The sequence below is a fragment of the Lepidochelys olivacea genome, assembly GCF_965140295.1.
Source record: "Lepidochelys olivacea isolate rLepOli2 genome assembly, chromosome: 24".
In the NCBI taxonomy this organism is placed as follows: Eukaryota; Metazoa; Chordata; order Testudines; family Cheloniidae; genus Lepidochelys; species Lepidochelys olivacea.
Window position 1 is genome coordinate 6219970 of NC_140434.1, and position 15878 is coordinate 6235847.

Consider the following 15878-nt stretch of genomic DNA (forward strand, 5'->3'; position numbering starts at 1 on the left):
ATGCCCATGATCTGAGAAGCATTAATCGCCAGATTTGACAGAGGGCTTAATAAAGAAATTAACACACACAACTGAAAAGAAAATAAGGAGGGAAGGAAATAGATTGAGCTATCCCAGCTCCCAGCTGGATCAGGGATAAATCATAAGGATTTTATGCTGATGATTTGAATGGTCATTTATGCAGAATAAATTTATTAGCAACTTTCTTGTGTATATATAAGTATATATAAACAAACGAGAGTAGCAAGAGTTGCTAAGATCTGCTACTAGTACCCATTGGAGATATGCAGTAATCATCTCACCAAAAGAAGATTAAATGCCATGAATGCATTATTGCAGCCAAATTACTGGGCATGTTCACAGAAAGGGAGGGGGCAAAGTTTTCAAAGAAAAATCTTACTCTGGAGAGTGGGGAGGGAAGGGATTTGCCTTGATGTTTTCTTAAATATGTCCCATCATGGGAGAGAAACTTTACCACTTTTTCCAACTCATTCCTTAACTGAGAAAATTAAATGTACAAGAGAAGTCTTTAATAGTATGGTTGAAATGCTGATCATTTGTGCAAAGTTCAAAAATAATGTGATTCCTATTTAAGTTGTATGGATTCTTGATTGTTACTAGTTAAAGAAGGTAGTTCGCATTATGAAGGAATTACCATACATACTGAGTATTATTGTTATACGTGTATCTTATACTGAGAGACTCCCATGCTGTCGCATGCTTTCTGCAATCCTACATTTGCGCGAGTGTAACTTAATAAAAAAATTTCTCCAGGGCTTTGAGATCTGATGAAAGATGCTATTTGAATGCTAGGTATGTTGTTGTTTCCGCTCAATATATTTGTGTGAGGAAACCATGCATGTTGCATCACTGCTAAATTCTAGTTTAATTTTAAACCCTGATAATGGTTAATATAAGGATGGTGAATTCAGTGTAATCAGCTTTGGCCCTTTTTTTTTTATTCCTATCACAGACATACAGATGCATTTTTTAAAAAAGAATATTTCTATTCCTACTGGTTTTCACTGCCTACCTAGTTCTAAATAAAATGAATATGGGCACAGTGAAAATTCCTACCTCTGCAGAGAAACTCTCTCTAAATCAAGCCCTATTTAAAAACCCAAGAGAAACTATAAGGTTCACTGGTTCGAAGGATTAATTTCACTGATCAGATAGTCAAGTTAAATATGAATTAGGGTTATTTCCCATGATCCTTTTGTTGTAATCTACAAGCAAAGGGTCTTGGGGAAATTTAGCCTTTTAAGGATTCTGCTTTTCTCTTGCTAAAGAACAATCAACAAATATCCAGGCTTTACTTTCTCAGGCCCAAATGGGGAAGTACAGTAGACAACACTGGGGAATCAGTATGCAGGAATGTTAAGGGGGAGGCTGATGAATTTGGGATTGGCAAAAAGGACAAACCATCTGATTTTGTGTAGATCAGAAATTTCAGCCAAAGGCTGGTGCAATGTTTAATTCAGTTGAATGAAAGTTCCCTGATATTTGCCCTGCAACAGGTATCTGAAGTTTGCCCTTCATTTAAAAAACAAAATAGCTACATGGAACAGGAAGGAAAACCAGTCTGAAATGCAGGGGGGCAGCAAATAAAACAGAGATGAGTTGAGAACTCGTCAAAAGCAATTCTGACACATTTCTAGCCTGTGGGTTTCCACTTTACCAGGATCCCTGTTAAGAAATGGTATCTGGAATTCTCTTGGCACTGGGGAGTATTTAGGATGGGAATGATACTAAGAACATACCAAGTCCCTAAGACGGCAGCGTAGCAACTGTAAACTCGCAGCTAGAGAGGAAGAACCCTGGCTAGGGCTTTGGGGGATAGATAGCAGGGTTGCAAGGAAGGAAGGAAGAGAATACATAGGGAACCACAGGGCTCCTGCAAGGAGGACTGTCAAGTGGAAGGGTGATGCCTGGTACACATGACCCTGTTGCCTTCAGTGAGGGGGAAGCTGATCAGACAGTTCCGCATAGGTGGGCATCCTGTCTAGAGAGCAGAGAAAGGATGGGATAGGAGAGAGTGAGAAAATAGAGGGAAAGAAATAAAAGAGAGATGTCATTAGAGAGGGGAGGGAGAGAGACATTTAGGGAAATAGAAAAGGGGATGGAGAGAGAGGAGGAGGGAATCGGAAGGGAAGAAAGATTTAGAGAAGGAAAAGGAAAGTAGTGAGAAAAGAGAAAGTGGATGAATGAGAAAATGGTAGAGACATAGAAAAGAAAGGCATGAAGACATTCAAGAGTGAGAATGGGGAGAGATAAAAGAAAAAGAATTTAAAAAGAGAGATTTTCTTGCTCTTTTTCATTTCTCTGTCTTCGGAATGAGAGAGAGGAATGACCAGAGAAAGAAAAGCTTTCATTCTTTCTCCCCTTTTGCATTCCTTTTTTCCCCTCTGTCACTCCTCTTCCTGAGAAAGAAAGAAAGAACAGAGAGAGAGGAGAGAGAGATCCAGAGAACACAGAGAGAGAGAGAGAGAGACTAGGGAAGGAACATCGAAAGAAACCAGGGGAAAGAAAGCAAGATAACAGAGAGAGAGAGAAATGAAAGAGAAACACAGAAGGGATGAAAAGAGAGAACAAAAAGAAAGAGAAGAAAGACAGGGAGAAAGGGAGAGCAGAGAGGGGGAAGGGAACTCAGGAAGAGACAGAGAGAAGAGAAGAGAACCCAGAAAGAAAAAGACAGAAAGAGAAGCGAGAGGGAAGAACAGAAAGAAGGAGAAGACGGAGAAAGGGAACCCAGAGGCAGAGAGAAGAGCACACAGAGAGAAAGACAGGGAGGTCAGAGGGACGGAAGGGACCCCAGGAAGAGACAGAGAGGAGGGGACACGGACAGGGAGACCCCGGAGGAAAGGCAAGGCAGCCAGGCGAGGCTGGAGAGCGAAGGAGCGGCGGGGCCAGGGCCGGGCGGGGCCAGGGCCGAGCCGGGCCGGGCCGGGCCGGGCGGGGGGCGCTCACCTTCCCGGCGCATGCCGACCTTGAGGCACTTCTTGAGGCGGCAGAACTGGCACTGGTTGCGGTGATGCTGGTCGATGGGGCACTCCCGGTTGCTGCGGCAGGTGTAGCTGAGGTTGCGGCGCACCGAGCGCTTGAAGAAGCTCTTGCAGCCCTCGCAGGTGAACTGCCCGTAGTGCTTCCCGCTGGACTTGTCCCCGCACACCATGCAGTCCACGCTCGGCGGGGCGCCCCCCTTCTCCCCCGCCTCCGGCGCGCCCGCGGCCACCGCGCCCTTCGGGGGGCCCGGCGGCGGAGGGGCCACGCCGGGCTCCGGAGCGCACGGCAGGCCCGGCGGGGGCTGGGCGCCGGGCGGGCCCCCGGGGATCTCCTCCTGCCAAGGGTTCACGACCATGGCCATACTAGCGGGGGGAGGGGCAGGGGCAGGAGGAGAGGGGGGGGAGAGGAGTCAGGATGGGGGGAAGGAGGAAGGAGCGGTGGAGGAGAGGAGTCGGGACGGGGGGAAGGAGGAAGGAGCGGTGGAGGAGAGGAGTCGGGACGGGGGGAAGGAGGAAGGAGCGGTGGAGGAGAGGAGTCGGGATGGGAGGAAGGAGGAAGGAGCGGTGGAGGAGAGGAGTCGGGATGGGAGGAAGGAGGAAGGAGCGGTGGAGGAGAGGAGTCGGGACGGGGGGAAGGAGGAAGGAGCGGTGGAGGAGAGGAGTCGGGAAGGGGGGATGGAGGAAGGAGCGGTGGAGGAGAGGAGTCGGGACGGGGGGAAGGAGGAAGGAGCGGTGGAGGAGAGGAGTCGGGACGGGGGGAAGGAGGAAGAAGCGGTGGAGGAGAGGAGTCAGGATGGGGGGATGAGGAAGGAGCGGTGGAGGAGAGGACTCGGGACGTGGGGAAGGAGGAAGGAGCGGTGGAGGAGAGGACTCGGGACGGCGGGATGGAGGAAGGAGAGGAGGAGAGGACTCGGGACGGGGGGAAGGAGAGATGGAGGCGAGAACTCGGGATGGGGGGAAGGAGGAAGGGGCGGTAGAGGAGAAGACTCGGGATGAGGGGAGGGAGGAAGGAGCGGTGGAGGAGAGAACTCGGGATGGGGGGAGGGAGGAAGGCGAGATGGAGGAGAGAACTCGGGATGGGGGGAAGGGGAGGTAGAGGAGAGGAGTCGGGATGGGGGGAAGGAGGGAAGGAGAGGTGGAGGAGAGCCGGAGAGTCGGGATCGGGGCGAGGGTAGGAAGAAGGGAAGAGGGAGCAGATAAATCGACGGCGGAGGAGAGAAAGAAAGTTAATCCACCCAGCAAGGAAAGGAATCAATAAGAAGGGGGTGGTATTTTGAAGTCTCTCCCCTATGATCGCAATGGAATTCGTTCAGTTTCTTCGTGGCTCCCAAATTCTCCAGCAACCGAGAGAGAGAGAGACAATCAGCTCCTTTCTAAAAACACCCTCTCTTGCCCCCTTCTGTCCTGGCGTGGGGGACACGGGAGAAGAGAGGTTTGTTTAGATTAAATTCTCTCTCCCTGTTGGGTGTGTATCTAGAATAACAGATAATTAATATTTGCAATGTCGATTTGGTATTTGCAAAGAGCAGAATTATAATCGGGGGGGGGGGAGGGGGGGAGGAAGAAGAGAGCTAAAATGACGAAGCCAGATTCCTGGAGGGTTTTATTGTCATTTCAGCCACTCCAAAAATCCACCGCTCTCGTCTTCCCCACCCCATTAAAACAACCCCAACAAAACTTTGCTGGACGCAGAAACTCCCAAGGGACTTCCGATTCCTTACGGATCTGGTATGGGGCGGGAGGGAAGACAGAGAAAGGGAGAAAAGGGGGAAGAGGGAAAAAAATCCATCAAAATGCTATCAAGCGTTAAGTATTTCACAATAAACTCTCAGCCAATTTGGACCCTGGCTTCTCTTCCAAACCCATCTGAATGACATGCCAGAGGCCGAACACACACCGCGCAGGTTGGCAACAGATCTAAAAAAAAAAAAAAAAGATTCTCCCCAGGTCCCCCTCACGTGCATCCAAATTTAAAAGCGATTAATTCCTAATCAACCCCAGAGAACCCTAATTACAAACACAACCGGTCGCCAAGATCTCAAATAAAACCACACGCCCTCCCCACGCACCGAGGGATCCTGCATACATTGGGAGAGCGGATGGTTCCTCGCTTGTCCTCAGTTAATGCAAACACAGGAATCCAGATAGCCCACCAAATTCGCAGACTAGGCTCGGGTCCGCGCTTTGTTTCTCTAGTCAATTTCACTGCCTCTGATCAGGCGGAAAAGTTGGGCGTAAAAGGGTAAGGGAACAAATAAAAATAACGTACAAAATAAGGCAGCGTTTAAATCATCTTGGGTTTTGCAGAGTTTATCCGTCTCCGATTCTCCCTTCCCTTTATAGGAGGGACTATCCCCGCGTCTCTTTCACACACGCGATTATCTGCCAATACTTCTGTGCAAGTATCGGGGTGTGCGTGTTTTGTTTGGTCTGAATCGGAATATTTCCCTTCGTTTTCCCTTCTCGTTTCGATTTCTAGCCGGCAACCAGACGGGCTTCTTTCTACTTTGCACCCCCCTGGCAATTTTGTTTAAAGTGATTTTATTTTGAAGGGGGATAAAGGTGTACCAAAATATGTAAATCGGAAAAGAAACGCGTCCAGAAGAGGCAAAAGTGGGGTGGGGGGGGGGAAACAATGGGAGCAGAGCTAAATAGAGATCATTTAAAAGAAACGTACTGTACCTTGGGAAAGGCAGTGTCTTTTCTCTTCTGTCTCAGCCTTGGGGGGATGATGCTCTACAGTGTAGCTGCTGGTTTGTGTCTTTTAAAAGCTAGATTATTAATCACACGCACATTTCACAAGATTTTCTCTCCCCCCCCCCCCTTGGTGTGTGTGTGTGTCTGCGTATGACTTGCAGGCTCATAAAAGTCAAGATCTGAAATGAGATGGAGACAGATTCCACCTTTTGAATTTTCCTCTGTCTTCTCTTCCCCCTCCTTGGACAGAAGCAAGGGGGGGGCTTGGGGGGGAAGGTGGGGCTGGGGAAGAAGGGGGGGAAATCGCAACACACACAAACTTTTAAAGTGAAAGAATGGCCCTTTTGCTTGTCAATTCCCCCCCCCCGGCCCCTCCCCCCGAAGATGTTCCCTGGGAGGATCACGTGGCGAGCGGCTGAACTCTGACAGTGGAATTCATTGACAATGTGGCCATGGAGACACGTTCCTTATAAGGCCCAACATTCCAAGTAGGGGAGGGGGCTGGGGATGGAACCAGCCCTTGCAACGCCGCGGAGCCCTCCCTCAATCAACGTTGCAGAGGGCCCTGATTGGTGCAGCCCTCGGGAGGCGGTGGGTGGGCGTGGCTGGCCCTGGTCAATGGGTGTAAAGTCAGCGCGGGGAGCGATTTAAAAGGGCGTGGGGACGCCACTGGCGAGGGTCCCTCTTCCTGCTGTCACTTGGTCCCACTTGCGAGAGGGCAGGGCGGTCTGGCACTTGGTGGGAGAGAAAGTGACACAGTGGTGGCGGCGGCTTGTTGCTGCGGCTTAATGCATGCCCCTGGGGCTAAGTGCCACCTTGCATCGCTCACGTCTCACAGCCTTGCATAAGTCTAATGACTAAACCCTGGCCTGGCTTTGCTCCCTGTTAACGCAGAAGGCTCTGATTTAACCTGGTGAGTGGGATCGGAGAAGTTAGAGCTGGGGGAGACAAGTAGAGGAATGTCCCCCTGCAAAGGCAAGATCTGCAGCATGCCAGTAGATCAGTTATTCGACAGACCGATTAGTGAATGTTTGAAGAGGTAAAGCCCTGGATGTTATGATGATGCTTCCCTAGATACCAGGGTGATATAGGTAGGTAGCTTAGTTCAGGTATTATTAATTCATTATTATTATTTTATATATTCTGTGCGTCAGCACCCTAATGGTGCTACACTTTTTATTTTTTACAGTCAAATAAAATATACAAGATTTCTTCACTGAGTGTACAATCTAGCGCACTGGTTTTCAACCTTTTTTTTTTTCCATTTGCTGGCTGCCTAAAGAATTTCAAATGGAGGTGCAGACACAGAAATCGTAGACATAGTCTGCGGACGGCAGGGGTCTGCAGACCACAGGTCGAAAAACCTCTGTTCTAAGGTTTGGACAACCTTTCGTGGAATCCTTAGACATAAACTGCGGGCCCACGGGGGTCCCTGGACCACAGGTTGAAAATCACTGATCCAGCACAATGCTATTACTATACAAATAATGCAAGTTCCGCCTTAGCTAGAGCAGGGTCGTTTCAAAGATTTAAAAGCTAAAACTCCTGATGCATTTACTTACCTTAATATTTCTAGCATGCACTTATCTATGTTTGTAAAGAGCAGCCTAAATATATAGCCTAATAGAAATTATTTTAATTGTTTTTTAAATAGATTACAAAAATAGTTTAGATAGGGTAGCCATATAACTCCCACTGTTGCAGATTTGGTTGATAATATAATATAATTAATATAAATTTCAATTACTTAACCCTTATATTTTTGTTTATATTTTTAGATTTTTGACAAATTAAATTAAAAGAGAGAACTGAAAAGAACCAAAAAATTAATGTAAGGATGAGATTAAAAAAGCAACCAACTGGTGGGAAAACACATTTCCACAATAATACTCACAGCAGGTAATGCTATATTACTTGAACCATTTGTTAGGTTGATTTAAAACACAGATTTAACACTCAAAACAGAAAGAACAATTGGCAAGATTAAATAGCTGAATGAAAAACAGCTAATGTTTGCACCACGTTTTGAAAAGGTAAAGCGCTATCTAAGTGCTAAATATTTTTAATAAGGAAACGAACTCATATGAATTAATCATAAAGTTCCGAAAAAGGCTGACCACATGCCTAATAATAATAATAATAATAATTAATAATAATAAAGTGACCTATTGTTCAGCTGATGGGAATACATCTGCACAGAGCTGTCAAGACGTGACAATTTGAATGAGTGAAAAAAAAATCCATGTGAGATTTTTAAGTGTCTAATTGAAGCTACACATTACACGCGGGCACACACAGCATCCTTCCTTCTTGAACAATCCTTACAAATGTGCTTTAAAACACATCCAGAAGTCTGGGGGGGGGGTCTCCCCTCCCAGATGAGCTATTGGGAGAAAAAATGGGGGTTTCTTGCCCAGAAAGAAATGTGACTTTGTTAACAGAGTTGTCCCAGGTACCACCTCCAAAATCACATGCTCTCACTACCTAACCTGGCCTACCCATGACCCAGAAAATGAGTGGGGCACGGGGATCGTTATTTTAAAATAAAGATTACTGGGAGAATGATTGACTGTAAGTCGGCCGATTCCTATCTCATCAGCATGCAGCTCCAGCGCTGTGCCGTGAAAGGTAGAACGGAGTGGTGGGGGGGGGGAGGTTGCAAAATTAAAACTCCACAGAAACAGAAGACTAAAAGGAGAGAGTGAAAGAAACTGACGGATTCTCAACCAAACCAGGGAGGACGGCGAAGGCATGGCGGCGACATAAAGCAGCTCGGCTCTTTGTCTGCCAGAGCTGAGAACCTCCTTCCTACAAACTGCCGTGGTGCCTCTCCTTAAATAGAGTTCCTACATTCCAGATCACCCTGTGGCAAAGGAATGAACGAGCAGGGTCGCATCCTGATCCCTTTGCCACAGGTGCTGAATTGGTGCCATTCTCTGTGCGGCCCACTGTCTTGCTTTCAATGGATTTCCCTTCCCTCCCGTAAGAAAAGGGACTGCCATGAATGGTGAATTTAACTGGGGCACATACAGCTAGCTATAGGTAGCAATGCCCTCTTGAGGATATAGTATTGATCATACTCATCTTTTACCTTGTGCCCTCTTTGTTGGAGCTGCTTGTTGTCTCTTGCTTTGTATTGTTATGGCAGGCATCACCAGGTGGTGCTGTTACAAAGAGTCTTTGTCTTAGCATGCGAGCAACATACAGTCTTACAAGAAATGCCCCGTTGTTTTTAGTGTTGTGATGGAAATCTTGGCAGGGGAGCTTTGGCAAGCAGCAAGAGAGTTTGCTCTCTGTCTCTCTTTCTCTCTCTCCCCTAATGTATTTAACTGGGGTTAATTCTTGAGACAGAATTGCTGCCTGGGAGCCTGGAACTGCTAGTTGGACTGAGATTCCTATAAGGGGCTTGCTTTCATGCCATTTGTGACCATCTCTGTTCCAGGACTGGTGTAAATAAAACAAATCACACCAAGAAAATACCCAGATTTTACATCACTAATTTCTCCTCCAGTAAGAAACCAACCTGCCAGGCCCCAACATCTGCTTCCCTTTGATAGAAGGGGGAAAATATTTTAGATCAGAGCAGGGATGGCAAAACTCCCATTGACTTCACTGGGGCAGGATTTCACCCATAGATTTTTAAGGGCAGAAGGGATCATCTAGCTCAGTGATACTCAGACCTCAGTAGTTCAGGAGCTAAATTAGCAACCAACAGTACCCAACAGAGCCACAGGAGTGTGAATTCATTGTTTAATTTACTATAGTACTATATATTCATATTTAGTTGAGAGAGAGAGAGAGAGAGAGAGATTATTCTCACAGCAAAATGACTGACCAAGTATTATTATCAACTACAATTGGTTAATAACATAGTAAATACATTCTGATTGGTTAATGACTTAGACTGGTTAATAATTAAATTACCCAGTGTTTTAATATTGTGTCCTTCAAAGAGCCGCAGGAGACGGATTAAAGAGCAACTTGCGAGCCACCTGCTTCACATACAGGCCATTTCTTGCACCTTGCTTTGCAGCAACTGGTACTTGAGCTAGACTGTCTGATGCAGTTTAATTTGTATAATACTGATACCAGATGCCATGGTGATAGGCACATTAGAGTTTCTTGTTCTTATGGTCCAAAATGCTACAGTCCTCAGTAGTGTTGCCACAGTGTAACTTGTCGTATTATTTGATACACACACCCAGCTGAGACTGTCTTTCTTACCAGATTGCTGTTAGGTTAGCGGAAGAAGATGCAAACAGTTTACACTCTTGTAAGGAGGTATCCACTCTCTGTCACACCTGTTCACTGGATTCTTCCAATTCCACGCCGACCTTCATGAGACATCCCTTCCCTTTCCTGCCTGTCAGCAGAGGCTACCTGCAGGCTCCTCACAGCTCAGGTGTCTTGGATGAACTAGTCAAACCGGCATAGCCTGTGACACTGGGGCTTGGAGAATGCACCTCTGGGCCCTTGATACAGAATGCAACGTGCAGCTCAGAAAACACTGGCTGCAAATCCCTTGTGGAGCAAACCTTTGGTCTGAGGAGCTCAAAGCACTTGCATTAATCGGTGAAGATCCCCACTGCCCTTTGGAGTTTTACAGACTGGAAAACAGGCATAGAAATAAAGTGACTTTCCCAAGGCCGTGCAGCATATGTGAGACCTGGGAATATGCCCTAGGAATTTCAGCTGCCAGCCTCTCGCTCACAGCCCACCCTCCCTCACTAGCGGCAGGAATAGAACCCAAGAGTCCAGTCACTAGACCCATGCTCTGTGCCAGAAACAGGGATAGAACCCAGGAGTCCTGACTCCCTGTCCCTCCGCGAGCTGTAATCATTAGTCCACACTCCCTGACCCATTCGGCATGATATGTTCTTTGTATTTTTCACCCCCACTTGCATGAAAATAGGGTCTTTGTTGCTTGGAGATTCAGCCTCCCTCTGCCTATTCCCCGTCTGAGGTCATAATCCTCTGACATCATTTCTGTCTTCATGGCAACCAAGTGATGCATCAGAGGGGAGGGAGGACTAGCAGGAATGAGTGAAATTCCTAAAGCAATGAAGAAGACACCCTGCTTTCGTGTGTCTGTTAGGAAAAGCGGAGGAAAGACAAACCGTTAAATGGTCTGGTTGTCCACCTTATGCTGTCATTTACACTAGTGCAAAGTGGGTGCAAAATATTATCATCCCTAGACTGCAGTGGTGCAAATTACTACACAAAGGCAATGGAGAGTCAGGTCAAACCTGGGAGCCAATGGAAGCTTTGCTAATCCCAATTGCTCAAAAACCATGAGTTGGGCTCCAAAAAAATCCAGAGATTGGCTTAAAAATCAAGAGATTTTACCAAAATAATAATAAATGTTGGGTTCTTTTTTTTTGCCCTCCCCCGCCCTTTTTAAAATTTAGTAATTGGAGTCATGCTCACTACATGTTTTCTGGCTTCCCTTCACAATTGTGAGTGCTAGAAACTCACTTTAAAAAAAATGATTCCCACGTAATCACATGAATCCGGGAGCTGGGGCTTTAAGAAAAGCACAAAATATTGCAAGGCTTGTGAAAAGATCTTGAGAGTTGGCAGCACTGCAGCAGGATGGATTCTCAAGAGCATCATCCAGAGTTCTCTGTCAGCTCTTTTGACTAGTCTGGCCTTACTGAACTGGAAATGCTGTCACTTTAACTTAGAGCTGGAATGGAGCTCGCTTCTCACCTTACAGTTTTTGACTGTAAATCACCATCTGGGGCTCTAATTTTGGTTGAGCACCAGGATGCAATGCGCTTGTGCTCCCAGGTCACAGGAAATCTAAAGGGCTCCCCTGTTAAACTAGCCACATTCCATGTGGTGGGAAAAGGAACTCTGGTTTTGCAGTCCAGCAAACATATCTATATATCATACACATGTGTCTAAATAGATATATTTAGCTTTGCTCAGGATTGCTTCAATGTCTTGATTGCATCGTTAAGTGGCCGATAATTATACTTGTTGTGTCCATAGTTACCAGAAACTCTTTAAATCAAGACACTGAGAGCCTGATTCATCATTGCCTGGCACCTCGTGTAGTCATCGACACCCATCTGCAGTGAGGGCAAATCAGAAAGGCAGCATTTTACACTTGCCTGGCGCTGGTGTAAATAACTGGGCAAGGGGCAGGACATTGGAGGATCAGGCCCAGGGGACTCAGTAGTGAGGTGTGTAACTCTGAGCTTTGTCTGCACTGCACCAGCATGTACACAGCGCTGATGAAATTCCCAAAGTCTGCCGCAGTTCAGTGTAAAAATGGAAACAATGGATTCTCTATGTGTCTGTGTGGGGTGGGGGTTCTGATTGTTTCAATGGTTTGGTTTGAAATCAAGAGGCAATATCCCCCTGACATGAACTTAGAACAATTAAATTCACAAACTGGTCAATTTCTTTCTTTCTTTCTTTCTTTCTTTCTTTCTTTCTTTCTTTCTTTCTTTCTTTCTTTTTCTTTTTGCTTCTGGTCAGTGTCACTTTCTGACTTTCCTCACATGCTACCAAGATTCTGTTGAGCTTGGATTCCCAGGAAGGCACAAATGCAAGCTATGGTCCCGATCCTGTGATCAGATCTACACCTTCCTTCACTTAAGAGGGGCTGTCTGTATGAATCGAAATGCAGGGTCGGGCTCAGAACTGTTTCCAATCCCATTTTTTCTCTTTTCCAAGAAAATGCCAGGAAACCACTTTCATTCCCATTTGTTTCTTTCAAAACTTAAAAACGAACAAACCTTCCATCTGAGGCTTAATCTTCTCAGGCCAGATCCTCATCTGGTGTGGATCAGCAAGGTTCTCCACTGATGGAGTTACACTGATTTACACGAGCTGAGGATCTGGCCTTGGAGTGCCCCTTTAAGAACATAAGGGACTCGTTCGAACTCAACAGTCAGTGATGTCTTTAAGATACACACACATCTCCAGGATCCTTTTAAGCTATGTGGTTGGTCAAAGGAGACTGTAAATAAGCTGTTTCCTATAATTGCTCATAAAACCGTTCACTTGAAATTTCATTATTCATTCTCTGCAGGGCCAGAGGGCCATCAGCTCCATAAATTTGCTTGGGGTTCCCTTTTAGGAAAAATTCATTACCTTTTACCTCAAGATGGAGTGAAATCCTTGTATTGAGGTCAGAACTTCCAAGGGCCGTTGGCTGATTTATAAAGTCGAGGGGGGAGGGTGGTCTCAGCTTTCAGGGTGATTCACTCCCTCAGGTGTGACTTCAGCTTTGAATTAGGTTGGAGGAGGAGGAACTTACTTGAAGATTTAAAAAACCTGATTTTTCCAGCCAGCCTTTTAACTTCACTTGGTTATTTGTATTTCCCCCAACCCCTCCTTTGTAAGAACAAGATTTTCCAAAGAGCCCCGGGCTACATTTTCAAGTGTCCAGCACCCACAATTGGAGCTAGATATTCCCAAGCGCTAAACACTCCATGAGTTGAAAATCCAGTCACTTATTCTGATGCCTGAGCTCTTTAGAAAATCAAACCCCAATTCTGAGTGCTGATCCTGTTGGTAAATCTGACCTCCTAATGCCTTGATTTAGGACAGTGCTTAAGCATGTACTTAAACCTATCCCTGTTTAGGACAACAGTTAGTAGGCATCCTTCTGTTTCGAGAGACCATGGGTATGCACCCCTGAGAGGTAAAGATTTACTCAGTTGGTTTTATGGCAGCAACGGCCCTGGCTGAAGAGACTCACTCGACAGAGACAGTCTCTGCAGCATCTGTCATATTTAAAGGTGATGTTTCGACCCTTTGGGCTCTGCCTTCTGTGAGCTCTTTTCTCCTCTGCTAAACTGGCCAGCTTCCTCTCGTAACTCCGGAGACCTTTATTAAGCTCTTGGTTCCAAAGGCTGCGCTCAAAATGGGAAATGACTGCCTAGGAAGGAGTACTGCTGAAAAGGAATCTGGGGGTCGTAGTGGACCATAAGCTAAATATGAGTCAACAGGGTAACCCTGTTGCAAAAAAAGCGAACACCGTTCTGGAATGTATTAGCAGGAATGTTGTAAGCAAGAAACGAGAAGTAATTCTTCGCTGTACTCCGCTCTGATTAGGCCTCAGCTGGAGTATTGTGTTCAGTTCTGGGCACCACATTTCAGGAAGGATGCAGACAAATTGGAAAAAGTCCACAGAAGAGCAACAAAAATGATTAAAGGTCTAGAAAACATGACTTGTGAGGGAATATTGAAAAAATTTGGTCTGTTTAGTCTGGAGAAGAGAAGACTGAAAGGGGACATGAGAACAGTTTTCAAGTACATAAAAGGATGTTATGAGGATGGAGAAAAATGGTTCTTCTTAACCTCTGAGGTTAGGACAAGAAGCAATGGGCTTAAATTGCAGCAAGGGAGGTTTAGGTTGGACATTAGGAGAAACTTCCTGTCAGGGTGGTGAAGCACGGGAATAAATTGCCTAGGGAGGTTGTGGAATCTCCGTCATTGGAGATTTTTAAGAGCAGGTTAAACAAACACCTGTCAGGGATGATCTAGATAATACTTAGTCCTGCCATGAGTGCAGAGACTGGACTAGATGACCTCTCACGGTCCCTTCCAGTGCTATGATTCGATGATCTTCCCAGTTGTCCACATCCAGGTCCATTTCTTTGAGATCTCGCTTGCATGCATCCTTGAAATGCAATTGTGGGCATCCTTTGTGTCTTTGTCCAGATGGCAAGTCACCACAGAGGATGTCCTTTTGAATGTGCCCATCACTCATTCGGCACACATGCCCAAGTCTCCGTTTGAGGAGTGTTTGCATGCTGGGTATGCTGGCCTGCTTGCAGTGAAGCAAATGACTTCAATGGGAGGTCAGAACATGCTTAAAGTTCAGCATGCCCTTAAATTTGTCCCAAAGACGGAGACTGTCCGGAATCCTAAATAAGGGCTCTGTTCTCAAAGCTCCCAGCACTTCTCTCTGAGACAGCAATGGGCAGACTTCCTCAAGAACACCGCTCTTTGGAAAACCTCCCCACTTATTTAGGTGCCTAAAAGAGAGATGGGCTCTTGCAAAGCCTGGGCCCAACTGTGGGGGCTGAGCTTGTTCGAAAAATTGGCCTGATATTTTTGGAGCGATTCCTCCCCCGCGCACACATGCAATATAATTTGCCAGGAGGCGAAAAAATGGAACTAAGGATTCCCTTTTCATTAGGGTTAGAGAAGGTAACGCAGAGAGCTCATCCCAGACTGGTTTAAGTCTCCAATCCTGCAAACGCTTGCACGCATAAGGAACTTGATGCACTTCACAAGCAGCCTTGGGGCCTTCTGTTGGACAGCGTCTTTCACTCCCAGGTGTCACAGGGTTAAACAATGCAGAGAGAGAGAAATTAAGAAGCAGGCTCCAGAAACTGTCTGTCAGTGGAGAATCCTGGAGGTAGAGACACACAGGTGGGCAGCTCCAGACAGCAATGGTTGCAGAGGAGAAAGCTCTCATTCCCTCGATGGTGAGATGGTGAAGAAAAATAGTGTTGAATGAGAAGACTAGAAGGTGACAAAGGCTATGTAGTGATAATCCAAGCCAGGGCAACAGGCCCAGTTCCTCAACTGTCTTTAGGCTCCCAACTTCCATGGAACCCGTAGTGAGTCTGTCTGATGATTGTTTGCTCATGCTTTTATAACTGACAAGCACTTATGGGCAGGCTTAACTTCATACACATGAATCCTCCTGTGCAAGTCAACGTGTGTAAAGTTCAATGCGTGTTTGCAGGCTCTGAGCCCAGGTGTCGCATGGAAAGAATATCCGGAGTCCTGGTTTGGTGAATTTGCAATGAGCTGTTGCCATGCAATTAGTAGTATTATGAGCCTAGAGGCTCCAAATGAGACTGAGGACTCCATTGTGCTAGGTGCTGTACAGACATAAAATAATCGTCATCATAATAAATATCTAGCTCTTATAGAGTGATGTCCATTAGTCGATTGCAAAGCAGTCCCTGTCCTGAAAAGTTAACAGTCTAAACAGCCACAACAAAGAAAGAATGGTTATCCCCCTTTAACAGATGGGGAACTTGTAAGTAGTGAGATTAAGTGACTTCCCCATGGTCACACAGCTGGTCAGTGGCAGAGTGGGGACGAGCATGCAGAACTCCTGAGTCTCAGTCCAGTGCACTATAAACACTGCTGCCTCAGTTGGTCCCCTGAATTTTTTAATCAAAAGGAAATGCTTCCTCCTTG

General features: G+C 46.2%; 1 protein-coding gene across 2 annotated transcripts in view; it reads right to left on the bottom strand.

Annotated features, from left to right (window-relative positions):
- LOC311512106 (nuclear receptor subfamily 2 group F member 5) overlaps positions 1–5940 on the bottom strand; it is a 34020-nt gene extending 28080 nt beyond the window's left edge. The window contains exon 1 of one of the 2 annotated variants that reach the window (XM_084613140.1): positions 2968–3377. In XM_084613140.1, the coding sequence (XP_084469266.1) occupies positions 2968–3364 (397 nt within the window). In that variant the 5' untranslated portion in view covers positions 3365–3377. Of the gene's footprint in view, positions 1–2967; positions 3378–5684 lie in introns of those variants that run through there. The other variant, XM_084613141.1, reaches the window with a different exon arrangement.
- Positions 5941–15878: the final 9938 nt, after the last annotated feature.